General features: G+C 41.3%; 1 protein-coding gene across 2 annotated transcripts in view; it reads right to left on the minus strand.

The window, feature by feature from the left end:
- RTTN (rotatin) overlaps positions 1–27,732 on the minus strand; it is a 119,745-nt gene that overhangs the window by 69,253 nt on the left and 22,760 nt on the right. For both annotated transcript variants that reach the window (XM_040985116.1, XM_040985117.1), the window contains exons 11-25: positions 22,118–22,288; positions 18,933–19,145; positions 17,770–17,882; positions 16,471–16,597; positions 13,792–13,917; positions 13,154–13,270; positions 11,539–11,678; positions 9,423–9,594; positions 8,724–8,823; positions 7,376–7,464; positions 6,680–6,797; positions 5,099–5,195; positions 4,410–4,478; positions 2,607–2,795; positions 1,379–1,618 (exon numbers count right to left, since the gene is read on the minus strand). In XM_040985116.1, the coding sequence (XP_040841050.1) occupies positions 1,379–1,618; positions 2,607–2,795; positions 4,410–4,478; positions 5,099–5,195; positions 6,680–6,797; positions 7,376–7,464; positions 8,724–8,823; positions 9,423–9,594; positions 11,539–11,678; positions 13,154–13,270; positions 13,792–13,917; positions 16,471–16,597; positions 17,770–17,882; positions 18,933–19,145; positions 22,118–22,288 (2,081 nt within the window). The remainder of the gene's footprint in view (positions 1–1,378; positions 1,619–2,606; positions 2,796–4,409; positions 4,479–5,098; positions 5,196–6,679; positions 6,798–7,375; positions 7,465–8,723; positions 8,824–9,422; positions 9,595–11,538; positions 11,679–13,153; positions 13,271–13,791; positions 13,918–16,470; positions 16,598–17,769; positions 17,883–18,932; positions 19,146–22,117; positions 22,289–27,732) is intronic.

Below are 27,732 nucleotides of genomic sequence, written 5' to 3' on the forward strand. Positions count from 1 at the left end.
TCCACAGGTCCACTCCCCAAATGGCCACAATGGCTAGAGCTGGGCCAGGCCCAATCCAAGAACCAGAAGCTTCCACTCGGTCTCTCATGCGGATGCAGGGGCCCAAGAACCTTGGCCATCTTTCATTACTTTCTCAGGCCTGTTAGCAGGGAGCTGGACTAGAAGTGGAGCAACCAAGACTTGAACCAGCACAAACAGGGGACATTACTGGCACTGCTAGTAGTGGCTTGACCCGCTGTTCCACACTGTTGGCCCTATATTTCATTTTTAGGAAGAGCTGTACTGCCGTAGCCCAGCAGATGAAGCTCGGGCTGTGACACTGGCAGCCCATAAATGAGGGCAGGCAGGTTCAAGTCCCGGCTGTTTTGCTTCTAATTCAGCTCCCTGCAAGTAGCAAGAGACAATCCTATTCCTTGGGCCCCTGCCACCAACATGAGAGACACAGCTGGAGTTTCAGGCCTTGACCAACGCAAGCATCCGGGCAGTCAATCAGCAGTTGAAAGGTATCACACCCTCTCTATTTTCACGTTTCTCCCTCTCTTCCTGCATTTTCAAATAAATAAATTTTCATTAAAAAAGTCTTTAAACACTTGCAAAAATTCTGAAAATTTAAACATCAGCTTTCTGACAAAATAGTACTGGCTGATTTTAGCATGCCACCGAAAAATCTAATGACATATCCCAATTATTAAAATAAAACTAAATAAAAGGGTTTATTTTTTGGAAGCTCATTTAACCAAGCATTCTGGAAATCATAACTTCATGCTTAATAAAAAAAAAAGTTATACATTTTATACTAAAGTCACACGAACACCAAAATGAAAAATTGCTTGCAGCATTTGCTTATCAGTCTTGTTTCAAATGCAACCATCTGCTACCAGTTAAATGTGCTAAATTTACAAGCTACAGCCTTTCCAATAACTATTAAAGGACTTCCACATGGCAATCAACTTCATGAAATTCAGAATAAGAAAAATGAGATAATTTGCTTAAGAACAAAACAAACGCAAAACAAAACAGCCCCTGGCAGGTGTACCAAGCCTACTCATCAACCTGCTGCTTCAGCCCGTTGGTCATATGGACAGACACTGCACTGACTTCAGCCACACCTTACCCTGACAGTTTCATGAAACAAAAATTGTAAGAAAGGAGAGCAAATGTTTGTAAGTTTGCTGTCTTCAAAAATGCAGTGACTAAAATTTTTCTCTTTTGCTATTGTTACACATAATAAATATCCTGGAGTCTTATTCCATTAAAAAACACATTTCCCTCATGACAGCAGCAGTGAGAACACACTCTGATCCTCAAAAGTTTTGAGATGAGCCCAGATACAATTCAGTCCCAGTCTTTGAACCCGCAATCTTCAGTTTATACTGACCTGTTCAGGGCAGTATGCCAAGCCAAGGACTTCAAGGGAGGCCCACACGAGCCAGCGCCACCCTGTACAGTCAGTCTGTCATTCAGAAGATAAAAATCCATCCTAGCAACAGCAGCTCTGACCTCCCTGTGGGCTGTAGCCTGAACAATGCAGTGCAGGCAGTCCTGCAGCCCACTGGCCACGTGTGTCACCTTCAGGCAAAGGATGTCCTCTGCAGATAGCTTCAAGTCATCTAAAAACCTAGATGAAATTAGAAAGACAGCAAGAAAAACTATTTACATTGAAGCTCACATTTATTTCTCTGAAGAACTCTGTAGCCAAAATGCCGTTATATTTTTATTTTCTTGTATTACAAGTTGACCTACAACAAAAAGTTGGACATAACAGTTTTTACACAAGCATCTCAAATGTTCATATTGAATTGTTCTTCCTTACTGAAACATTTGTATTCACATAAAAAGACAAAAATTCAGGTGTTAAGATATTCAAAATACACACATCTGTTGAGCTTACTCTAATTCAGGGCTCTATTCCTAACACTGTACATCTATTAACTAACTAAATTTCATTATAAGGATACTTCATGGGAAACTGAATTAATAAATAAATGTTTCATGGAGGAAAAAACTTCCTGAATTCATGATTTTTTTTGTGAATACTCATTTTCCACCAACATTTTAAAGATTCCTTGCATAATGTAACATACAGTTTAGTATTTTTTAAAGTTCTTTATGTGATAGATTTTTAAAAGTAATGGCCATTTTGTTTAATGAAATTGACCAATACCCCAAAAGACGTGCTCATCCTGATTTACAGTAATTAATACACAGAGTACAAAAAGTTACCTGAGTGGCACTGTCATTTTGGGACTTATTGCTTATTGCCTTGCCTGTACTATTAAGGAACAGTGGCTTTCCTAATTACTACTTGCGGAATACGTTATTCAAGTTTGTGATTCTAAAGGAAAATACGTTATTGCAAAAATGTAACGAAAAATAAGAAAACAGGATACAATGGGGAGTCATAGTCACTAGGTACTTAAAATGTGTCTATGAAATATACCAAATTTGCTTCCTTTTCATGATTTAAAACAGTTAAAATGACAAACTTCAGGAAAACAGAAAACCAAATGACATCAAGTGAAAAAGCTACAAACCTAAGAAAGAAATCCTAATGAATTATAATTAATTTACTACAAATGCTTGTTCAAGTAGATATAACAGCTTACTCCGGGACTTCTGCTCCAGAGTTCACATGCTTCAACAAATTATCACACCCATGATACCACGACAGGTTCCAAGCTACTCGCAGCATGTCTGATACGGGTTTCAAGGCCAAACAATCAGCAGATAATGGCAAAACCATGGCGTAAGGACTCACAGCATGGTGGCCAACTACACACACAGGGAGATGATACCTGGAGAAAACATGGACAAATATTACAAACTTCCAAAGGTGCAGATACTACTCCAAAGGTCAGCAGATAGGAACTCAGGCAGCATGCCCCGTACTAGCATTATTACACTGCACACTGGGTCTTGTTCCTTCATCCTACTCTAAACTTTCAGATGACTTCAAAAATGGGCAGATACTTCAGACAAGGGCATTCAAACCGCTGCATGGTAGATGCTCACCCCTGCCAGGATGTGTATTTCCAGTCCCAGAGCACAGACCCTGCTAACGCACCTGCAGCTGACAGCCCAACTGGGAGACCCAGATAACATTCCAGGCTACTGGCTTCGGGCTGGCACATTTCTGGACTGCTGTAAATATCTGGAAACTATACCAGTGAGTAAACAATCTCTGTTTATATCTTTTTCTGGCTACCTTTCAAATAAAAAATAAAATCAGAGAAGAAAAGGAAATACTAAAACGGATTCATCAAAAATAATCACCATGAATGACTACCAACAGCTAAATGCCAACAATTAGATTCCTGAATAATCAAAAAATGGATAGATTCCTGAATATACACGATCTACCAAAAACTGAGTCATAAAAAACAGAGAAAACCTAAATAGACCAATAACTAAATGGAGATTGAATTAGCAATAAAAAAATTAAATTTTGCCTTTTGCACTGAAACGTAAGCAAGTGGGAACAGAAGAAATATGTTTTCCCTTATATGTACTAGCTATTATAGAACACCAAAAAAGGTATAGAATAAAATGGTTATCTTCTTAGAATTGTATCTATGAAATACTTGAAATTAGTTCCTCATCATATTAACAAAAAAACTTTCAAAAGAAAAAAGTATTTTTATGAAAAAAAAGTCTAAAGATGACTAGAAATCCAGGTTTAACACGAGACCCTGGCTGAAGCCTGCAACCTCCCATGAGGTTTCAGGTGGCAGTTAAACATGAATATAAACGTAGGCAAACACAGGGAGCGAGCACTTAGACCAGAGGCGAGCACTGACGACTCCATGCTGAATCATCCGTGTGCACTCCAGGACCCTGCAGCTCTGCTTAGCTCTGAAGCTTACCACAATAAAACTCAATGACAGGATGGAATAGTTACTGAAATCTTCAAACACAAAAGCACTACAAATTATATCATTAAATTTAACTAAACCTTTTAAAATGTAGAGATCACGGTTTCCCTTTCTGTAACATTACTTTATCCTTAAAGAAAATCAGAAATAGGGCCCAGAGCGATAGCATAATGGCTAAAGGCCTCGTCTTGCATGCGCTGGGATCCCATATGGTCACCGGTTCTAATCCCGGCAGCCCTGCTTCCCATCCAGCTCCCTGCCTGTGGCCTGGGAAAGCAGCTGAGAACAGCCCAAAGCTTTGGGACTCTGCACCCATGTGGGAGACCTGAAAGAAGCTCCTGGCTCCTGGCTTCAGACTGGCTTCAGATTGGCTCAGCTCCAGCTCCAGCCGTGGCACTCACTTGGGGAGTGAACCACCAAACAGAAGATCTTCCTGTCTCTTCTCCTCTCTCTGTATATCTGCCTTTCCAATAAAAATAAATAAGTCTTTAACAAAAAAAAAAAAAGAAAAAAGAAAATCAGAAATAAATTCTTTACCTTCTGAAAACTGAAACAGGCAAACTGAAGGCTGTTGACGAGGAAGGTTTAGTGGCAGGATCCACAGACCTATTTTAAACAACAAAACAAACACATCAGGTTGATTTGAGTTTGAATACAGCTACAGCTTCTTTCATTTCCTTGCCTAAAAATACAATCAAGAGTTGAAACTAGATCTATTATTTAGCAAAGTTACAACATGTTTGCTACTACCTGAATTTTGCACAGGAAGAATAAATTCTGCTTTTCTTCCAGTATCCTAAATGATGCCCGTAACGCATCACCTGCACTGGCAGGCGGACTCTGCATCTCCCACAAACCCTGCTCATGGTCAATGTTAATCAGATGCTATCAACCTAAACATCTTCCTAACCGTTTACTAAAAGACATTAAAGAAAAAAATACAAAGTTGAAGGTACTAAAAATGTCATAGACAAAAACCATTATAGTAATTTTTAATTCTGTACTTCATCATGCTAAAAATATCAGGGTGACTTTTTGTGACAGTGTTAATACCATCTAGCTAACCTGAAATATCATACCATGCAAAGGTAGTATAATCATTTGTTCCTTAATTAGGGACTTGTATGAATGGCAACACAGGAGTCTTATTTCCGAGGACATTGCTATAGATTGCACCAAAAGCCTAGAGTAATTAACAGTTTTTAAAAAAAGCTTTTATGTCTTACCACATATCCATTCTTGATACTTCATCAAATAACAAAAGACAAAGCAATGCTCCAACTTCAGTCACAACAGTACAGTCTTCATGAAATATCAAGGAAACTGATGGATAAAAAAATAGGAAATATTTTTACTTCTTAAAAAAATGAACCTCAAATTGAAGAAATCTTTTGAATTTCAAGGTAAAAGGATACACTGGCCGGTAAAACTGCCATCACTCTGCTGCAATACATTTCCTTATACAGAAGACGCAGGGGCAGACGGCAGCGTTCAGAGCTCTAGTCCTCAGTGGATGCAGACCCTGCTGCTCTAGAAGCCACTCCTGCAGACCAACTAGCCAGACACTGTGCAGTGTCACTTTCTAGAAAGATTTTGCCAGGTCACTTAACTGTGACCAAAGTATCCTTATTGAAAGATCTGTTTACAATTGCTATCATTTATTAGCAATGTATAACCATAGATCTTGGACTTGACTCCGAAACATATGTCTGCTTCATTGTTGTTATAACAAAATGATGAAAAAGGAGTGAGTTCTCAACAAATACAAATACTTGCATAATGCCAGCTCTAGATGCCGGCACTAAGGCGTAGCAAGCTAAGCCTCTGCCTTTGGCACCAACATCCCATCTAGACACCAGTTCGAATCTAAGAGGTTCCCTTTCTGATCCAACTCCCTGCTAAAGGCCAGGGAAAGCAGTGGGCCCCTGCACCCACGTAAGAGACCAAAAAGAGGATCCTGGTTCCTGGTTTTGGCCCAGCCCAACTCCGCCACTGCAGTCATTTGGTGAGGGAGCTGGGGAACAGAAGAGGTCTCTGACTCTACTTCTCTCTGTAACTCTGACTTTTAAGCAAAAGTAAATAATTATTTCCAAAAAAATGCCAGCTCTATTGCTACATAAGTAAGTGGCTTGATCAAATACTCTAACATTAATAAGCTTTACCTTCTACTTCCACAATTTCTCAGTAATTAAAACATGAAACTCTAAACAAAAAAGTATTGTGGTCCTAACAATCACACAGGAATAACAACAGAATAGTTACTGCTTAGGAAAACAGCAAGAAATATAGTTTTCAAAGATGTTTGCCCTGAATGAAAAAAAAGAAAAACATCATTACATAATCAGTATGATCGAAAGTCAACAAGGGGCTTGTGCTGTGGCTGTGCCAGCATCCCATGTAAGCACCAGCTGAAGGACTGGCAGCTCCGTCTCCGAGCACAGCAATGGAGGACGATCCAGTACCAGGACCCGCACCCACGCGGGAGAGGCACATGAAGCTCCTGGCTCCCGTCTACCCAGCCCTGTGCACTGCAACCATTTCAGGAGTGAACCAAGAGGTCAAACTTACCTCTTTCTTCCTCTCTCTCTCTCTCATTCTTCCTCCCTCCCTCTCTCGTCTACCTTCTTTGTAACCTGGCCTTCTAAAACAATGTTTCAAAAATTAAATGTGTCCCACTGTAAGTTTTTTAATGTCAAGTTCACTAATAAACTCCATTATTCATTAGTGAAATGAAAAGTAAAAGTTATCTACAATGAATAAGCACTTAGAGCTTAAGACTGATCTCACTATTAAGAGACTTTGTTCACCTCTGAATAACAGGATCAAGAGAGAAGGCTGCTGCGAGAGGGAGACACGCACAACTGCATCAGCACACAAAACCTTCCTCAGGAGCGTGAGGCACGGCTGGACCAAGCACTCCATCACCTAGCCAGGAGAGGAAAAGACGGCTATCAACTGCCCCAAACTCAAGGTAAGACAAAACATATCATAATGTTGTTATCTGATTTTAATGTTATGCCTTTCAGTCAAAATTATGTGAAACTGGTGGAGGGGGAACTGTGACCCAGCAGTAAACGACCACCTGGAACACTCACATCTCACACTACAATGTCTGGCTCTAGTGCAGGCTGCCCCCTGAGGCCCAGGACTGGGGTCCCTGCCGTTCAGACAGACAGAAATGGGGTTCAGGTGTCGGCTTTCACCTGTCACTCTGTTTTCAAATAAGCAAATCTTTTAAAATACATATGTGAAACTAAAATATAAGTAACACAGAGATGACCATTAAAACATTGCACGCTTTCTAGTTAATCCTGTTTACGTAATTTGTGTGAATTTTAAGACCACGTTTCCTTTACACAGACCGCACTTCTAAAGCAATGAATGAGACAATACTGTTACCTGGAGTTTAAAATCCAAGCATTCAATAAACTCAGCTGAATTTCAACTGTAATTAACAAAATCAGTAACCAATAAAAACATATCTAGATGTAAATTATCCTTACCTTCCCATGTTGACCCACACATTCACTTAAGTACCCAATTATCTTGTCAATTAAGCATAACTTTTTAACAACAGTATGCATTTTAATATCTGCAAAAAAAAACACACTAAGTTAAGTTACTAAAACTTATGAATATATTTTGAAATAAAAAGATCAGATAGCCAAAGCTTTCACACTGCCAAAAAGATTGATATTAAAAGAAACATTTTACTGAATATATATATATGCATAATTTGAAAATTTATAATATGGATATTCCATTTCTAGAAGATAAAAATTTTTAAGAAAGAATAATTATGTAAACCACTTCAGACTTTTTGAAACGTGCTAGAATTTAGTGTATAAACAACTTTTTTTATTTGTACGTAGCAAATTACCTTTTTTACAACTGTTTCATTGGAATTTCTCAATTTTATCAATTCAAAGTATTAAGAATTCTCTACAAGCAAACAAGTAAATATAGTTTACTACACTAAAATTTCCTTTGTAATAAAATGCCTTTATTTTTAAACTATCAATAATAAACATAAAAGGCAATGGATTTCAAAGGGCTGTATTCTGAAGAACATCAACTTTTCAAAAAACATTCACATACTGTAACTTTAATAAAGCACTTATAAGGTCTGGTGCAGTTGCCTAGCGGCTAAAGTGCTCGCCTTGCACATGCTGGGATCCCATCTGAGCGCCGGTTCTAATCCTGGCAGCCCTGTGTCCCATCCAGCTCCCTGCTTGTGTCCTGGGAAAACAGTCAATGATGGTCCAAAGCCTTGGGACCCTGCACCCGCATGGGAGACCTGGAAGAGGCTCCTGGCTCCTGGCTTTAGATTAGCTCAACTATGGCCATTGTGACCACTTGGTGAGTAAACCAGCAGATGAAGATCTTTCTGTCTCTTTCTCTCTGTAAATCTGACTTTCCAATCTAAAAAAATAAGTAAATCTTAAAAAAAAAAAAAACAAGAATTACAGGGGAAGAGAGAGAAGTTACTAGAGCTAAAAATTCTAACTGCTGCAAATACCCAACAGCAGACACATTCTCTTCTTTCACTCTCAGTAAGAAAAGCAAACAGACATTGATAATGAACTAGTGCCTTTTGATATACTTACTAGTTCTAAACCATCTGGTGACGCAAGTGCACCTGTGTAAAAGCCAAGCAGTCAATATGTCGGGCTTGGTGGACAACATATCTCCACCACGGATCCTGCGGATTTGGTGAGGGTTGTTTTTTAACGACACTATGTACAAACCACTCTTAATTTGAGGGTTGTAAAGACAAAACAGGCCACAGGCCAGACCTGGCCCAGCACTTACACAACATTCTAGAATTCCCTTAGCAGGTAGAACAATTACCTTGCATGATGACAGCCAACTGTTCTGCAGCTGACTTTCTCAAGAGAACATCCACATCATCTGAGGTGAAAATTTCATAAACCTTTTCAACCATCTCCAACTACAATTCAAGAAAGAAGGGAAACATTTCATATGTTCTCAATTCTCTAATAAAACATACAGTTCATGCCATAAAAATAAGAAGCTCAGGAAACTAAATTAGTTACGTAACCAAGACCTTCACATTAATTTTGCAGCCACAGTGTGGCGGGTCAGGAAGGAGCTGTCACCTCAAGTGAAGAGCCATCACATCAAACAAGCTCTTCTCATCATAGATACGTTCCTGCTGGGAAGTCGTTCACACCCAGGCACTCCTTCAGTTCCCTAAGGGCATCACAGGAAATACTTCCTTCTACACGTCTTCAAAAGCTGTTTCCACTAAATTCCCCTTGTATTATATCTAATAATGTTTTCAAACTCATTTATGTCGCATGTGTATATATTGAATTGAAAGGGGAATAATGTCTAGCAAAGGATGAGCACTCATGGTAGGAACAAATATATCCTACAGAAGTTAGATACAGCCAGAACAGAGTTTCAAGATGGTCTTGAACCACTAAGCCCCTTCCCCTTCTGCAGGAAACAAACGAGAATGTTGCAGAAATCTGATAAACTAAGGAATCAAGCAATGACGAAGCAATCAACTTAAAGTTACAGTACCTTAATAACCAGTTCTCTTCTGTCATCTAATTTGAGTTCAATGGGCTTTTTCACAATAAATAAGTTAGTAACCCTGGAAAGAACTCTGGCATCTATGGCCGGGCGTTTTGTGTCAGCCCCTTCTTCACTGGTAAGATGGAACGCTAAAAGCTTTAACGCTAGTGAACGCACCCTGAAAGCACAGAACACTTCAGTCAACATCTTCACGCTCAGGACTATGAGGAAGGCCCATCATCACAAACAACAAGGACGCACCCAATATGTAATCATCTGTAATACTGACAGTAATATGTTTCCATTAAATCTCTCCCATATAACCACAATTATTCAGCTTAACAGTATTTACTAAATAAAAATCAGAAACAAAGGACAAATTACAAATTAACTCAAACTGAATATCACTCAACTTCAAGAAGTCGGACACTAAATTGGACAAGTTTCTCTCATTTAGACTCAAAACTCCTCTCAAACATGAAAATACAACTAATATAATTACCATCAGAGTCTTCATTTGGTACAGATTAGGATTATGGTGATTTGGGTGAGGAGGTGGGAAAGTTCCAAGAAAATATTAAGTGTTACACAACACTAGATGATGAAATGAAAAAGCAGCTGGCGTGGGAGTGGCAGGCCAGGGCCAAGGCGGGGCCAAGGCGGGACGCCAAGAGCAGCCACCTCACAGAGCCCCTGTTTTCATGGAGCTTACGGATAGCATGGGGCAGAATTAATCATGCAATAACAAAAAAAAACATGCAACTCAAATTATTTAAATTCTGCATAACAGAGATTCGCTCTACCCAGAGGTCAGGACTGGCCTTCAGGTCCTGAATGTCTACCTAATATGAATGTCTGTGCTGGGGACTTAGGCTCCATAAATAGGCAGTGCGTCGCTGCTCAAAGGGCTTGGAGAGTAAGGCTTACTCACTAACCCACTTGTACACATGGCACTCAGGGACTGTGGGAACACATACGGGACCACCCCATCAGGAAGAGCAACACAGGGCTATGCGGCTCCACCTCGCCTGCAGCACCCACCCTGCACCCTCCACCTCACCTACAGCACCCACCTTGTACCCACCCTGTGCCTGCAGTACCCACCTTGCACCTTCCACTCCGCCTGCAGCACCCACCCTGCGCCTTCCCCCCACCCACCCTGCACCCTCCACCTTGCCTGCAGCACCCACCCTGCACCCTCCACCTCACCTACAGCACCCACCTTGTACCCACCCTGTGCCTGCAGTACCCACCTTGCACCTTCCACTCCGCCTGCAGCACCCACCCTGCGCCTTCCCCCACCCACCCTGCACCCTCCACACAACAGACTTTCAGTTCTTCCCCTGACGTTGCTCCCCCCACTCTCTAAATGTTTCATTTTATTTTCACCCAATTATCCTTCAGTCTGGCCATCTGAGGCAAGACTGGGGGAAACAAAATGAACCACTGTCAGGAAGAACATCTTTATGTTCCTCTCGGTCTTTAAAACAAGATGCGTCTCTTCATCAGTGCTCCTACTTGACTAGAAGGTTGCCCTTCTCTGTAGGAAAGTCTAAGTGCTGTTCCCTGAAGAGAGTGACAAAGACGGTTCTTGCTGCACTGGAGAGAGAAGGAACCTGATGTATTCTCCTCCTTTTCTTGGAGTTAAAATGAAACCACACCCAAGGTCAGAAAAAAAAATTTTTCCCATTTCCCGAGGAGGCAAATGGAGATGAAAGTATCTATCAAACGTTAGAATCTGAGGCAATGGAGGCTCTAGACTTTCATAAATAAAAACTCAGAACAAATGGTTAGAAGAGAAACACTCTGGAAGGCAACTAATTCCTGGAGGGGATGGGGATACACGCTGACACGTGTGACTGGCGGGCACTCTCACCGAACACCTCTTCCGGCAGTCCCTAACACACTGCTCGGGCAAGCCGCGGGAACTCTATCACGGATGGAACATTCTGGGAAAGCAAACTTTTGCTTAGCTTCATGTATTATAGCTTACTCCATTTAGAAATAAAGATCACCTTTCTTTGTGCTGTTTAGTTCTGCAGCATCACATAGTTATCATAATTCCCCCATCTGAAAGTGTTTCCACTATTCTTTCACATTCAGAACACTAGCCAGTACTCACGAGGGCTTTTTCACAAGCAGAAGCCGCAGCACAGACTTTAACCGGGTGGTCCCAGGCAGAAGCTCCTCCCCAGCCTCCGGACCTGCCTTGCTCAGCAAGAGAATGCAGTTCCCCAGAGGGTCTTCTGTGTCAGCATAGCCCTAAGAGAGGTTATTAAAAGAGGAATGTGTGTGCAATTTTATACAGTAATTTTCAACTTGACAATATACTTGTCAAGTAACTCAGAAATTTCTTTCAACTCAGTAAGTCACTTTTTCAAACTAAGTTATATGAGGTAAGATGTCTAAAAAAAATAAAATAAAAATAAAGTAAAAACCTGATTTAGAAAACATACTGGAAGGAGCCAGCACTGTGGCACCTGAGCAAAGCCAGTCCTGAGGCCCTACATCCCACAGTGGCACAGTTCACATCCCGGGTACTCCACTTCACATCTCCCTTTCTGCTGACAGCCCCAGAACAGCAGCAGAGAGCCCAAGCATCCGGATGCACTCCATAAGTGGGGGACCCAGATGAAGTTGCTGCCTTCAGTCTGGCCCAGCCGTGGCCATGGGGCCATCTAGCCAGTGACCCAGCAGATGGAATAGCTCGCTCACTCTTCTCTTCCTCCCTGCTCCATCTTTCCATCCCTTTGTAACTCCAACTTTCAAATATAAAAAAAGAAAAACACTGGAAAAATATATGTCAACCCTGCTAGTACTTATTTTCCTTTTTTTCCAAGGTTGTAGCAATGACACCTCTCCCACATGAAGCACCTCACAGATGAATCCCTATCCCCAAATACAAAAATGGAATGCAACAAACACTACATGCATGAACAGAACTGCATGAGCCTCAAACGAAGCCAGCGCCAGCACCGAGCCTAGTGGCTGCGTGTGTCAGCATCCCAACTGGGGGTCGCTTCGATTCCTGGCCGTCTCGTCCACTTCCAAGCTAGCTCCCTAATGTGTGTGGGAATGCAGCGGTCTTCATGGCCCAGTTACTTGTGCCCCACACCCACCTGGGAGACCTGGATGAAGCTTTTGGCTCCTCGCTTCTGCCATTACAGTTACTTGAGGAGTACGTCGGCAAAAAGAAATCCATTCTCTCTCTCTCATTCTCACCGTCTCTTAATTCTGGCCTTCCAAATTAAGTAAATCTTTTCAAAAGTACAAAGGCTTGGGCTTTCATATCAGAGAAGTATGCCTGTTAAGATGCCACTACCTATTTCTACATTTCATTTAAGTTCAGGACTGCTAAAAGGACTATTTGCAAGAGTTTGTAAACTTAGGTGCACAGACAGATGTCCTGAGCCAGGTTAGCTGTACAATGTTTGATAGAAAAGCCCAGACACGTGCTCCTGGACGTTTTGTACAGCTGAGCTCCAGTTCTCACAGTCAACAGCAAAGATCTGTGCCTCACATTTCCCTCCCCTCCAGGTATGTAAAATACAGAGTAGCCACCCCAGCTCAACTTCCCGGCAGGAACAAGACAGTCAGCGATTCCGTTCACTTTTCTGGAGGGCCTTCAAGGCTTCTCCTCGTTTTTCTCTCAACATTGCAGTTCTGCTGTAGGCATGCCTTTAAATAAATCACACTTATCGAAAGAAATGGCATCCCAAAGCTGCAGTGCAGATTACCTGTAGTACCGGAATGACTGGACAGAGCGACTCAATAAACCTGCTCCAGGTCAGCGCTGTCATCATCAGCCGGCCCTGCAGCAGATACAGCAGAATCGCCTTGGCAGCAGCACTCACCTGTCAGCACACAGCACACGGTACCTTACGCTCTGCAGGACAGCACCGGAGCCTCTCCCCAAATGTGTCCTTTCCACAGCAACATCTTTACTTTAACTTTCATTAACATACAGAACAGATTTCATACATCTTGTGTACAATTCTAAGATTCATAGTATAGATTACAGGTTTCTCAACTAGCTTTTCTGTCTTAATGACATCCACATTTTTATGTTAAGATGCATTTTTCCCACAGAATAAAAAATCCCTTACTGAAATAACCTGTTTGCATCCACTGTATAGTTATTTATATCTGAGATGAAAAATATTAGTAAACCATTTGACCTGAATTCTTAACGTAGACTCCATATTTTGATTCCCACACTTTACCATCTTTTTATTTCAATAATAATTCAACCGCATCAATATATCAGAGACAAGTTTCTTTTAATTTCCCAATATACTATCTAGTGTTATTAGATATGATCTTGGTTGAATATTAAAAAACAATAACCTTTTACACTATTTTTAACATGTTATACCTCATTTTGGGGTTCTTGCATACCAAATGCAGAGATTTCATACAGAACTTTCGGATGAAGTAGAAAATTAATCCCATTACAAAGTGAAGACACAGGTTTTGTGACATTATGGACACCTAAACATTCCTGCAAAATTATAAAAAGATTTTTCAATCAGTGACTTGATTTTTCTAAAAGCTCTATTTCTTATATTTATAATTCAGGTCCAATTTTAATTTTCATTTCATTTGAACTTCTGCTTCAATTAATATTAGACATAAAACATCTGAACAGTTTTTGAGCCTGTTTGAGATGTACATTGTAGTATCTTCTGCCAATAAAGACCATCTCAATAAAACAGCCAAACTGCTGAGGCAACAGTGACCTCTTCAGGTGGGTCAGAGTAACAAATGACATCAAGTCTAATCACCCTAAGACATTGCATTTTATTTACTGAGGTTTCAGAAACAGACAATATGGAGGAAGTGGAATGAACAGGAAAAATAAGTAATAACCAGGATACATTTTCATTATCATAAACTCATTTCTCAACTGTTGACAATGAACAGTATTTTTGATAGAGAATAATCTGTAGAAGTTATTTCAGTTAAGAAAAAAAGACTACTTTAAGTAACAGTCAAATTTGAGAACAGTGCAAAGGATTAAAATACAACCCATAATGAGTTATAGAAATACAACAGTTTTGACCTTGTAAATTACTACTTCTTGACCACTACCAACAACTCAAAGGTCAAAGAGTAAACACACACACAGAATACTCACTCTTTTCACTATAAAACTCAGTCCAAGACTTTATCTCACTCACACACACACACACAGTACCCACATTCACTCTTTTCAACTATAACCCTCAGGCCACAACTTCATATCCCAAGCTTTTAGAAGAGCTAACACCTCAGCCCAGGGCTTAAAATTAGCTTGCTTCTTGAAAATACTTAAAAATCTGAGTTGTTTACTCACCTATAAAATGAAAATACCTCAGAATCCTTAATGAAACATCTTTCTTTTCCCATCACTAAATTCACCAACCTGACTACTAGCCTAGAATAAAATCACGCTATGAATCCTCTCAAAGATTAATCGCTACCTGCAACACTATTTCCCACACTCACCTAATATCAGGATTCACGCCACAGGTGCCTCCTCCCAATTCTTTAATCTCCTTGCTTTCAGGATTACTGCAATCACCACGACAGTTCCTAACATGCCTCTCCTTTGGGCAATACCCATCTTTCAGTTCTCCTTCATGGCCCAAGTCCTTAAAGGATTTTGCTGTCCTTGAACCTTCCTTCCTCATTCCCCAGGGTACTGCCCCCCACACCAGCAGGGCCTCTTTCCTTTGCACTGTGTAAAAGCTTCCGCACAGACACCGAGGCCCTCTCTAAAGCCAGCCCACCCAGGGCCTTCCTGATTCTCACCCCGCCTCCCTTCTCACCTGACATTCCTGTCTGCTGGCTGCACTAGACAGTCACCACCCACCCCTCTTCCTGCAATTTTTTCCTCTCTGCTGTTCTTTTTAAGATCTATTTGTTTGAATGGCAAAGTTACAGAGAGAGATCTAACATCCCCTGATCCACTCCACAAACGGATACAGCAACCACATCTAGGCCAGCTCAAAGCCACAAGCTGAGAACTATATCTGGGTTTCCAAGGACTCAAACTGGCGCGCCAACATTGGATGTTAATTTTGCAGGCAGCGGCTTTACTCACTGCACCCCAACTGCTGGTTGTGTTGTTTAAACACATTTCAGGTGAAAACAGACCTTCATGACAATCCTCCTTAATGGATGGACAAAAGGATAAACAGAATGTGGTACACACATAGACTAGACCGTTAAACCTTAAAAAGAATGGAACTCTAATAGGTACTACACATGGACGAACCCTGAGGACACTGGGCTAAGTGCAACAAGCCAGTCACTATCAAATTCTTTATGCTTGCACTTACATCAGTTCCTAGAACAGCCAAACTCCTACAGATATGGTAATAGCAGTAGAGGAATGTGAAGGCACCTCTGCCACTGAACTGTGTACTTCAAAATAGGCTAAATTGTAAACTTTGTTTTGAACATTTCATAACAATAAAATCAGATGAGACATAGCTAAGGAAAAATTAATATACTGAGGGATTCTATGCAAATAAAACTAAAAGAGATATCAAAAAGTATGCAAGAGAGTTTAAAAGATGCAATCATAAAATGGTAAGTTCTAATAAACACCCAAATTCCACTTGAAAGGCATAGCACAGTGAGAAGCAAGCAATAGTCAGTACCGCTGGCTGACGGTAACTCAGACGAAGGTAAACATGAGCACTCCGTCCTAGCCCAGATACAAACACTGCGTGCATTACAGGAACGCAAAGAGACCTCAGAGCACCAGACACCAGACACAACATTAAAAGACACAAGAGGGAAACACATTACAGTTGAAACAACAGCAGACTTCAACAATGTAGCCTTCTACATTTAATTGCACTATATGCAATTTAAAAAAATTGCTTTTAAAAGCACATGACATTATCCCAGGTAACTCAGTAGTACAAATTTCCTAGAACTAATTAGTAATAACCTTCTATTTTTACCTGATAGTTCTAAAATCTTGAAAGGCAAGTAATTTAATTTTGATAACAGAATCTAGCACTAGCACTCAAAAACCAAACTAAACAAAATCAAAGCCCACCTTAACAATCTCCAGACAGCCACGGTAGGTTTCAGCTTTCACTTGTGGCACTGGGTGAGACAGCATGCGCAGAAGCACCTTCTGACTTTCTCCTTGCAGGAGCGGACTGGCCTGGGCCGATTTCCAGCTGCGAAAAAGGAAGAAGATCCCAGGCATTCAGGGCCAGTAAACGACTAAGCAACAGGCTGCAAAGCATACTGATAGAGACGTCTTCCTGCACCAAATTCCACAATTGAGATCTTATCTAACTAAAAAATATTATCAAATACATAACTAAACATGTATCTGTGTCGATGCAAATGTTCTTTTAAGAGCACACACACACACAAAGCATCTTTAAAGATCCACAATTAATTGATGTTTATCACACCATGGCATTCATTCTTTCCAAAAGCAATGAAGAAAGACGCTAAGTTCTAAAGCGGGATCTGCTCTAAGAAACGTAACCATTGCGCAATAATTCCTAAAAATCTGTATAACAAAAAGCTACAAAACCACAAATGCTTCAAAACAAAACTTTAGTAATTAAACTAGCAAAAACAAATATGCTTTAGTAGTTGATCTGAATGGATATCAAAAAATTTTTAAATGTATAAAAACTAAAGATTACTCATTGTGAGTATAAGCATGACATTTCCAAAATTTATCTCTAAATGAAACAGCCAACTGTCCTAAGGCAGTTATGCAGATATGCATGTGTGGGACACATACACATATACACACATGCATTACGTGACACGTACACGTATACACACGTATGTACATGTGAGCATGTGCACATGCATTGCATGGTAGTGTGACATACATACATGTACACATGCTGTGTGACGTAAGTACATATACACACGCATGTCCGTGTGGGACACATGCATTCTGTGGCACGTACATGTATATACACATATGTACATGTTAGTGTGTGCACATGTACTGCATGGCATGTGTGACATAAGTGCATATACACACATATGTCTGTGTGGGACACATGCATTCTGTGGCACGTACATGTATATACACGTATGCACATGTTAGCGTGTACACATGTATTGCATGGTGTGTGTGACATACACACATGTACACATGCTGTGTGACGTAAGCACATATACACACGCATGTCTGTGTGGGACACATGCACATACACACAGGCACAGGTCAAAGGGCAGGTGCATAGAAAAGCAATTTAAACTAAAAAATAAAAGACTTAAGAACAGTCTCATTTTCACTAACCCTAAGTTTACACACACACAAATATATACAATACATCCTACAATCAAATAATCACAGTAAGAAAGAAGGTATTACATCTTTGAACAAATACAGAGGATTTCCTTTATGAGGGGGAAGTGCTGATGATAGGAGAAGGTACGCAAGGCTTGGTCTGCCAGCTCCACTAATTCCAAGAGATTCTTGTCTCCCTAAAAAAGAATTGCAACGGAATGATACATGTCAAGTTCATATGCAATAGGGTTCTCAACAGCTAACTAAGCAGCTTCGTGAAATGACTGTGGAGAGACCTAGAGACTGCTCATCCTTGCTCTGCTCAAGGCCGCACCTTCCCCTGGAGGGAGGGTGGGAGGGAAACTCTAGGTAAATGCCACAGCAGACACTGAATAAGCTTAAAGTTGCAATGACCTGGTTATTTGTCTAGAACTCTACCTCCCCTATGAAACACAGGGATAGTGTATTTTCTTATCCACTTCCATCTTCTAATACCCTGATCACATTTGGGAACATACTTGGGAAAATATCCAACACGTGACCAATTGGCCAGAGAAGATGCTACAAAAATAATTTGGCTGAAAGACACATTTCAAAATTGCACCACAGGGCTCCGTGCCATAGCCTAGTGGCAAAAGGCCTCGCCTTACACACGCCAGGATCTCATATGGGCGCTGATTCTAATCCCGGCGGCCCCGTTCCTCATCCAGCTCCCTGCTTGTGGCCTGGGAAAGCACTTAAGAGCCCAAAGCCTTGGGATCCTGTACCGCTCAGGAGATCCAGAAGAGGCTCCTGGTTCCTGGCTTTGGACTGGCAAAGCTCTGGTCGTTGCAACTGCTTGGGGAGTGAATCAATGGATAGAAGATATTCCTCTCTGTATGTCTGAATTTCCAATAAAAATGTCTAAAAAAAATAAGTTAAAACATGGTCACAATTAAAATGTCCATTATAATTCTAGCGATATCAGTTATTAGTATGGCATATGTAGTAAGTCACTTCATAAAGTTACTTGCTATTAAGTATTTAGGGCTTTATTAAATTGATATTATGCGCAACCACCATTCATTAAAGTCTTTAATTTTACACAGATCATGACCTTCAAGCCAGCCATTGGCCTACTATGTAATAATGTACCTAACTCCCAAAACCTTTACTGCTATATGTCCACCTATTTCAATATAAAATACTTATGCATTTCAACAATAGGAATTAGAAGAGATATTAGCAAAAAAAAAAAATTTTCTTACCTCCTTCCCAATCTCAGATAGGAAACTACATGTACATTCAATCGAATAAACAGCCTCTGCAGTTCGCTTATAAATACTGTAACCTTCTGAATTCAGCTGCTCCAAATAAGCCACAACAGTTTCGTGAATATTTGGGTACTCCAAAGAAACAGGCATGTCCAAAGAAAGAAGAAATAATGCTGCTGACATAGGCTCGGGGAGAACTTCACTTGCCTTGATAAATTGAGGAGGAAAAATAAAATTTCAGTATTAAAAAATTCAGAAAAATACAGACAATCATAATCTAACTTCTTTTTCAGTGATTCTCTATCACAAAGCCTACACCTTTTCCAAAGAAAATTCTCATCCTAACACACCATCCAATGTCTGCACTGGTTCAATCAAAGTTTCTCAAGTTTAAATACTAACTATTTCTCCGAGCGAGGAGGCTGACTACTCTGTCCCCTCCACACCAACGCCCAGTACTGCGTTCTCTCCCTTGGCCTTACACCCTGCTTATGCTTCTGCTACTCAGGTCAAATATGTGGCCATTCTCTAAGTATCCAGGGACATGCACAAAAATCTCCACAGTAAACCAACGAGGTCCTGGAGACAGGAACACTGCCAGCCCACAGGCACGGGACACAAGTCCCAGCAGCTGCATTTTCAGCTGAATGGAGTTTTAAACTGAGAAGCACAGATTCACCAGAACAAAAGTTGATTTTGGGTTTTGCTTTTTAGAAAGGAAAAGAGAAATTCAATATAATATTAGAAATAGTTTTAGAATACTCACACAAGGCCACCAATTAATACTTTTTTTAAATACAAATGTATCAGCCACAGCCAGTATGGACTGAAGCAGAGACAGCACGTGTCTCGAAGGCTCCAGCTTTGTGATATAAGCCCCTACGACATTACCCCAGCACGTGCAGCTCCTAGTCCTCACGAGTTTCTCCAAATAAGATCATCTTATTTGCTTTACTAATTTAGACTATCCAGCTGTAATATTGTTAACAGTTACCATGGGATCATTTCATCTAAACATGAGTATCTTACTAGTGGTTAGCAGACTGCGCAGGGTGCCCGCAGCCGGGGAGGGCCTGGGTGTGAGCCCAGCTCTGCTCACTGGGCCTTCTTACTACGCACATCCTGGGAGACAACAAGTGATGTCACAGGAATTTGAATCCCTGCTCCCCATTCAAGAGACAGATTGTGTTCCAGAAGGCTTCAACATGACCCAGCCTGGCTGCTTTAGGCATCTGAGGGATAGAAAAGCAAATGGTAACTTTTTCTTTCTCTCAATCTCTCCTTTTCTCTATCTCCCTCACCCTGCCTTCCAAAAATAATTAAAATAAAGCACTTTTTGAAAGCCGTTAGGATCCTGCAACGAGGGCCAGCGTTGCAGTGCAGCCAATTAAGCCTCTGCCAGCTGCACTAGCGTCCCACCGAGCGTCAGTACAAATCCTGACTGCTCCACTCCAATTCAAACCCTGCACAAAAAGGCAATAGGACAGCTGCAGTGCTTGGGGTCTTACTGCCACAGGGAAACTGAGAAGGAATCCCAGGATCCTGGCTTCAGCATGGGTCAGACTGGATTACTCTGGCCATCTGGGGAGTGAGTCAGTGGAGGGGAGATCTCTCGATATCTCGATGTCTCTCTCTCTCTCCATTCCCAACCTTCTTTGTAACTCTGCTTTTCAAATATTTTTTTTACATTAAAAAAAAATCATTTAGATAAGGACTTTTCTACACATACGCACTTTGGTTTACCAACATCAAAATGATGTATCTAGCAAGTGGCAGCTCAAAAAATTCACTTTTAAAGTCTAGACTCTACTTCAACTGCTGGCGGGCTAGCACCAGGCAGAGGGCAGCAGAAGTTTACATTTACATAAACTAAAGAAATTTAACAAAAGTGTAATATTTAAACTACAGCCTAAGGTCACGGCATTAAAAGCATTCCTAAGCAGACACGTGACAACCTGCCACAATGCGCAAAGCTCTTCCAGTCACAAACGCCGCTGCACTCTTCAAACAAAAGCAGAAGGAGCCACCTTGCATGACAGACAATTCCAAATTGTAAAATGAGAAAAAATATAGGTATATAACATCAGCATATGCTAACTAGGAAGGAAACTCTAACGGAGTACTGGCAACTACTGCTTGTATCCCCCGAGCCGGAGGACCAGGGAGAGGCCGAGTGAGGAACTAGAGAGCGGTCTTGTATTAACAGAAGCGGACAGGCTCCTTCAAGAACGGAGATCAACAGATCTTCAATGACTTTCATTCCCTTGAAAGGCGTATTAAGTGCATCAATTAAACCCGCAAACATATACACACATATTGATATACACATAAGTAAGTTTCAAAACTTCACGGAAACATGAAATTAAAAGACAAAGTTTGGGCCCGGCGCGGTGGCACAAGTGGTTAAAGTCCTTGCCTTGCACGCCCGGGATCCCATATGGGCACCGGTTCTAATCCCGGCAGCCCCGCTTCCCTTCCAGCTCCCTGCCTGTGGCCTGGGAAAGCAGTCGAGGACGGCCCAAAGCTTTGGGAACCTGCACCCGCGTGGGAGACCCGGAAGAGGCTCCTGGCTTCGGATCGGCATAGTATCGGCCCGTTGCGCTCACTTGGGGAGTGAATCATCGGACGGAAGATCTTCCTCTCTGTCTCTCCTCTCTGTATATCTGCCTTTCCAATGAAAAAATAATAAAAAAATAAATCTTTAAAAAAAAAGACAAAGTTTGTCTTCCAGTTTTGGAACCCTTCCTGTACATGTGGGCATACATGAATATGAATATAAGCACACATATAAATATTATGCATTTTACAAGGCTTGCCATTGCTTAGCACAGAAACTGACAAATGGGGTGAGGGGTAATGTTCATACAGGAGACATGATCCCTGCCTTTAAATCAACAAACTAAATATTCACTGATTGATTGAAGGAATAAACAAACCAATACACAGAAGCGCAAGTAAGCACATGCAACAAAAATAACTGCTATATTATAAAAGCAATTTTCTATCAAATGGCCTGTGGAGACTGTTCAAAGGTTAATCATTTCTCAGTTTCCACATTTCCCAAATAATCTTTTTAAACACAGTAACATCACACCATGAAATGATGAGAACTTCACAGCAGAGCACTTATTACAGCAGCACCTAAGCTGCAAGCCACGGCAGCGTCCCGCCCGCCTCACCTTCTCCACAGGGACCAGTATCTGGAGCATGCGCACTGCCACCAGCGCGGTGCTGACGTAGGCCATCCGGTGATGCAGCAGCACGGGCTGCGGGCGCTGCACACTGCCACCGCCTCTGTGGTAGCACAGTATCTCTCCAAGAGACCCCAAGATCCGGAGCAGCTTCTCTCTCTGCAAAGAGTTAAGCAACATGAAAACGGAAAAACAAACCAAGGCAAGAATGTATTCCGCTCTGAGAACATCCACTATCTTCAGCATACCTCCGGTTCTGTCTCCACCCGTGTCTTCTTGCAGTCCCGCCTGGTTCCACCCTGGACGCATTTGTCCCTCGCACGAACTAGTAGGAGTTGCAGCCCAGTCAGGGCGGCCCACAGTAGCCTCAACCAGGCCCACCTCCTACCCTGGCTTGCCAGTATATATGGCATACTAGCCCAGTCTGTCCCCAGTACCCTTCTGTTGCTACAACTAAGCCCAACAACCCTCACCAACTCTGGTTGTAGCTTACTCTAGTGGGATTGGTCAGCCTAGCCTGGTTTTCACCCAATCTGGTCCCCATGAGGTGCACAGGCGCTGTGTCCCTGCCTGGTCTAGTCTACCCCCCACCCAGCTCCCGCTCCTCAGTGTAATTTGCTGTTCAGCTAGGGAGCCTCCCCTTTTTCTCCTGTCAGCTCTGCCGCCTCCTTTCCTGGTTCTCACTTGTGTTGGTTGGGTGCTGCGGCTGCATCCGACTCAGGCTACCTCACCTTGGCATTCCAGCCTGCGTGTTGCTTTTGTTACGACCGGACCTGGTTCGACCCACACTCTGTTCTGGCGGTCAGATTCACCAGTGGATGACATGAACAGATTCAGCCTGGTCTGCCCCCGACCCAAGCCAAATGCATGCCAGTGGGACACTTTCTATGACCTCTTGGCTGTTGCCTTGCATGTTCCTTGTGCTGACCTGCAGGGTCTGTGTCCTGCCAGAGGAGTTGCCTGAGCTCCTCCATCAGAACCCCTCCATGTGCCAGGTTTCGCGCATGTCAGTGGGTCCATGTGCCAGTTCGCCTCTTATCCTTGTAGGAACAGTGGTCTTTCCTAACTGGCCATCATCCCGTTCTGGTTCTTGCTGTAGAGTGTTTCAGCGCGGCCACGGTCATCCATGCCCCCATATAGCTTGTACATGGCTAAGTTGAGGTTGGGACCTAGCCTAGTCCGCCCCACATCCACCCTGGTACTCCAGAGCACCAGAACGTGTTAGTGTCTGGCCCGGCCCGGTACATCTTTTCCCAATGCATACCTATACCTTAACAACTTGAAGTACTTAATACAATAAAATGAGAATTTCTTAAAAGCAGTAAAATCCAAAAAACGTAATCAAAAATTTCTCCTACATTTGCAGTATTCCTTATTTCCAACCTGAAAGTATTTACTGGGCATGTCAACTATAATATCACGGCAGGCATTATATCATATAAATTATTAAATAATATGTTTAATTGATGATTAAATTATTTATATTTAAAATTATGCTTATTTGATATATTAATTATTCGTATAATATAAGTTATATTGTATATTATATTTATTGTTTATTGTTTTATATTATATTTATAATATAACATTTATATTATATAAATAAGAGAAGGCAAATGAGTAAAAAGTAACCATCAAATTGTGTAAACGTCCTCCTTTCACATGGTTAGGTTAATGTCCTGCCATTATAAACTTCCAAATAACTTTCTATTTAGTAGGAGTTATAAATATCATATTGAAAAACATGTAAGATTTATAAAATATCAAGAGAGAATTAAAGTGGTTGACCAGCTTACAAGTCAAAACAGCAAAAACAAAGTGGATATCCTAGAACTGCTGACAACCACCCATATAGCGACTAGGAAACAGAACAGTACAGCAGGAGAGCCAGGCGCACATCAGGATTCCAGCTCTCCAGCTTCCAGTAACAATACAGCACAGAAGAATAAACATTGAAAACAAATGTGTAAACCAAGCAAATGAAATCTAGTATTTGTCCAAAATTTTTTACATAATAATAATATATGGGAGACAAAACTAAGTAATATGAAGCCTGCAAAATTTACACAATTATAGTTATATAATAAAAATAAACACATAGTGACAAGTACTGGCAAGGATATAGCATAAACTAGAATCCCTATGCTTTGCTGGCAAAAATTTAAAATGGTACAGCAACCACAAAAAAATGTCAATTTCTCAAAAAAAAAAGTTAAATGCAGCAAAATATGACCCACTAAATTTCCCTTCTGGATACAGAACAAAAGAACTTAAGGCAGGAAATCATCAAACGGAAGATCTTCCTCTCCGTATATATGGCTTTCCAATAAAAATAAAATAAATCTTAAAAACAACGGAATGTGTAGGAGCAAACACTGTGGCACAGCAACTAAAGCATCCCACATGTGCGCTGGTTTGCGTCCCAGCTGTTCTACTTCTGCTCCAACTCACTGCTGAGGGCCTGGAAGAAGCCCCTGCCACCCACAGGAAAGATTAGATCAAGTTCCTGGCTCCTGGCTTCACCCTGGCCAGCATCGGCCACTGCAGCCATCTGGAAAGGGAACTACAGATGAAGGAGCTCGCCACTTGCTCTGTAATACTGCCTTTCAAATACATAAATACATCTTTAAAATTAAATGTTTAGTGCAGAACAAGAAAAAATTTAAGTAAAATAATTTAAGATAAAAAACTACATAAAAATGATCTTCCATGGATGAAATATGGTTGCTTTTAAGGACCCAACAGAAACATGTCTTTGTGATATGAACAACATAAAATATGAAACAAAACTTGTTACCAACATGGACAAACTTTAATTCAACCATTCTGAGCCAGAGCACTCCCATTTTTTTATTTCACTATCCAAACACAACCAAGCATCCAGGGCCTGGGACCAGGGCTGACGTTAACTATACACTGATGCTTTACAATACTCCTTAAACAGGCATATTTCTCCACTAAAATAACAGCTTTTATATACCTAAGAAGAACATATCATTATTAGTAGTGACAATTTACAATTTAATAGATACATTTAAGAAATAAGCATAGTAGAGTTTTTTCTAAAAGCCTGTTTATTTGTGAAGTTGTTTCAAATAACCTGCGGAGTGCTTCACAAAACAGCATAACAAGAAAAGACTACAAAAATCTCTTATGCAGTTTTCACTATCGCTAGCATTTCTTCTAAGATTTGTGGATTCGTTTGCTTGGTTTAATATGTTAGAAAAAAAAGGTACAATGGTTCAACCGGCTAATCTTCTGCATGAAAGTGCCAGCATCCTATTTAAGCACCTCCTACTCACTTCCCAGCTGTTCTGCGTCCCATCCAGCTCCCTGCTTGTGTGCTGGGAAAGCAGTGGAGGCTGGCCCAAAACCTTAGGACCTGTTACCCACATGGTAAACGGCAGAAGCTCCTAGCTTCTGGCTTTGGATCGGCTCAGTTCTGGCCACTGTGGCCACCTGGGAAGTGAGTCAGTGGATAGAAGGTCTTTCTCTTTCTCTCCATCTCTGTAAATCTGCCCTTCCAATAAAAAGGAAATAAATCTTTTTTTAGGAAGGGTGGGAGAGGCGCTGAAAACCTGGCCCATAGTTTTGATTCTTTGGACTAAAGATATTTAAACAGCCTTGCAAGAGTTCATGCTGCAAAAAAATTTCAAAGGCCAGCTTTCAGAGGATGTTCATAACTTTTACATGCTATCAGAATTAAGATAGCAAATCGGCAAAATATTTACAACATACACAATAGAACTGATCTTTACAGTGCAAACAATCTCTGCACTCCAAGTATATCTAAGATAGCTTAGCCTGTGCACTCTAACGGACCACTCTCATGTGCTCCCACTGGACCGACCACTCCTCCATGTGCTCCCACTGGACCGACCACTCCTCCATGTGCTCCCACTGCCCACTGGACCACTCCTCCATATGCTCAGTTGCTCTCCAAGCACACTTCCCTGTTTAAAACCAGTCTTACCCTACCTTCGGAGTAACGGCCGCACTACTCAACAACTTGGAATGCCTTCCCCAAGGGAGGCAACCCTTCCTTTCACCCACCAGCCCTCTCCTAACATTTCGCCTTCACAATTTTGGCCCCAGGTTCTTAGGGTCCACGGTCAACCCAAGCCTTTACCCCATCCACACTATCCAAACATCCTCATCATGGCTCATCCTCTTCTGTCAGATGACAAAGAAAAAGAAAAAGAAAAGAAAAAAGAAAGCAAGAAAGAAGCCCTGTCTTTGTTTGGCCAAATCATACATTCAGGTCATTGACTTATTAAAATCCTCATGAGTTTTCTGAATGCGCTCATGGCAATAAAACGCAACGATTACCAGCACAGGACCCCAAAGACAGTAATGAGCCAAGGAACAACTGGGTTCCTGCCAACCACGTGGAAGACCTGAATTAAGTTTGTCTTCCAGATTCTGTCCCATCAACTGTACAAGCATCTGAAAGAATGAGCCAACGGGTGAGAGTCATGTGTGCCTGTCTGCCACATGCTCTCACTCTGTTGGCTTTGTCTCTCAAGTAAATACATAAAAATCTAAAAAAAAAAAAGCTTAAATAACTTAGTTCTGTATTTAAACTCCCTGCAGGTATTACTAATGTCATATTCAAAGTACCCCCCTACAAGAACATGAACATCTACATCTTATTTCTCTTCCCCAGTGATTCAAATACAACAGGCAATCTTACCCAATGGGTAAGATGACTTTTGGGACAGCCACGCCACAACCCATGTAAGAGCACCTAGGTTTAAGCTCTGCTTCTATTTCTGACTCCTACTTCCTGTTCATCAACCCTAGGAGGTAGTAGGTCCTTGGGTTCCAGCTACCAGTGTGGGAGACCTGGATCAAGTTTTGGACTGTTGGTTCTGCCCAATCCAGCTTGCTGCAACACCAGTAACAGCTGTTGCAAATGTTTGGGGAGTGAACCAGAGGTTAACCAAAAACTGGGCTGGGGAACAGGGTGGGTGAGTGGGTGGGTGTAACAAAGGGAGAGAGAAAGACACAGAGACTGTCTTTCAACTAAACAAAAATTTAAAGCAGAAATACCTGCGGATTAAAATAACTCATATTTTACTTATTCCTGAAAGGGAAGTCCTATGCTAATTACAACTTTTACTACCCAGATTATGAATTTATAATCTGGTTAAACTCCCTCTATTTAATCACTCTTTCTAGATTCTTCACAATCCTATCAGGCCCATTTGTACTCCAACCAGCAATTCCATCAACATCCTCGATATTGCAGTCACCAGCTCACTAGAGCAGGGACCAGAGTTTAAAAGCTGTAAATCACAAAGTAAAAAAACAAGACTAGCATTTCAAAGACACTGCAATGACTAGAGACAGAGAGAAGAAATGCAAGCAAAGGAAGTAAGTGAAAGAAGAGAGCACAGGAGCTCCCTAGTTCTTGAATCTAACTTCCCACGTGAATAATAAGACCTGCCGGATTTCACACAGGTGGCAAGAACATGGGAAACACACTTTAGGTCAACCTAACTTTATTAATCCTTACCAATATTTGTTTTTATTTCAGCAAAAAATATTCTTTTATTAAAAACTTTACTTACCTCAAGCAAAATAATCTTAGGAGGAAAATT

The sequence above is a fragment of the Ochotona curzoniae genome, unplaced genomic scaffold (assembly GCF_017591425.1).
Source record: "Ochotona curzoniae isolate NIBS_2020 unplaced genomic scaffold, NIBS_Ocur_1.0 contig_43, whole genome shotgun sequence".
NCBI lineage: Eukaryota > Metazoa > Chordata > Mammalia > Lagomorpha > Ochotonidae > Ochotona > Ochotona curzoniae.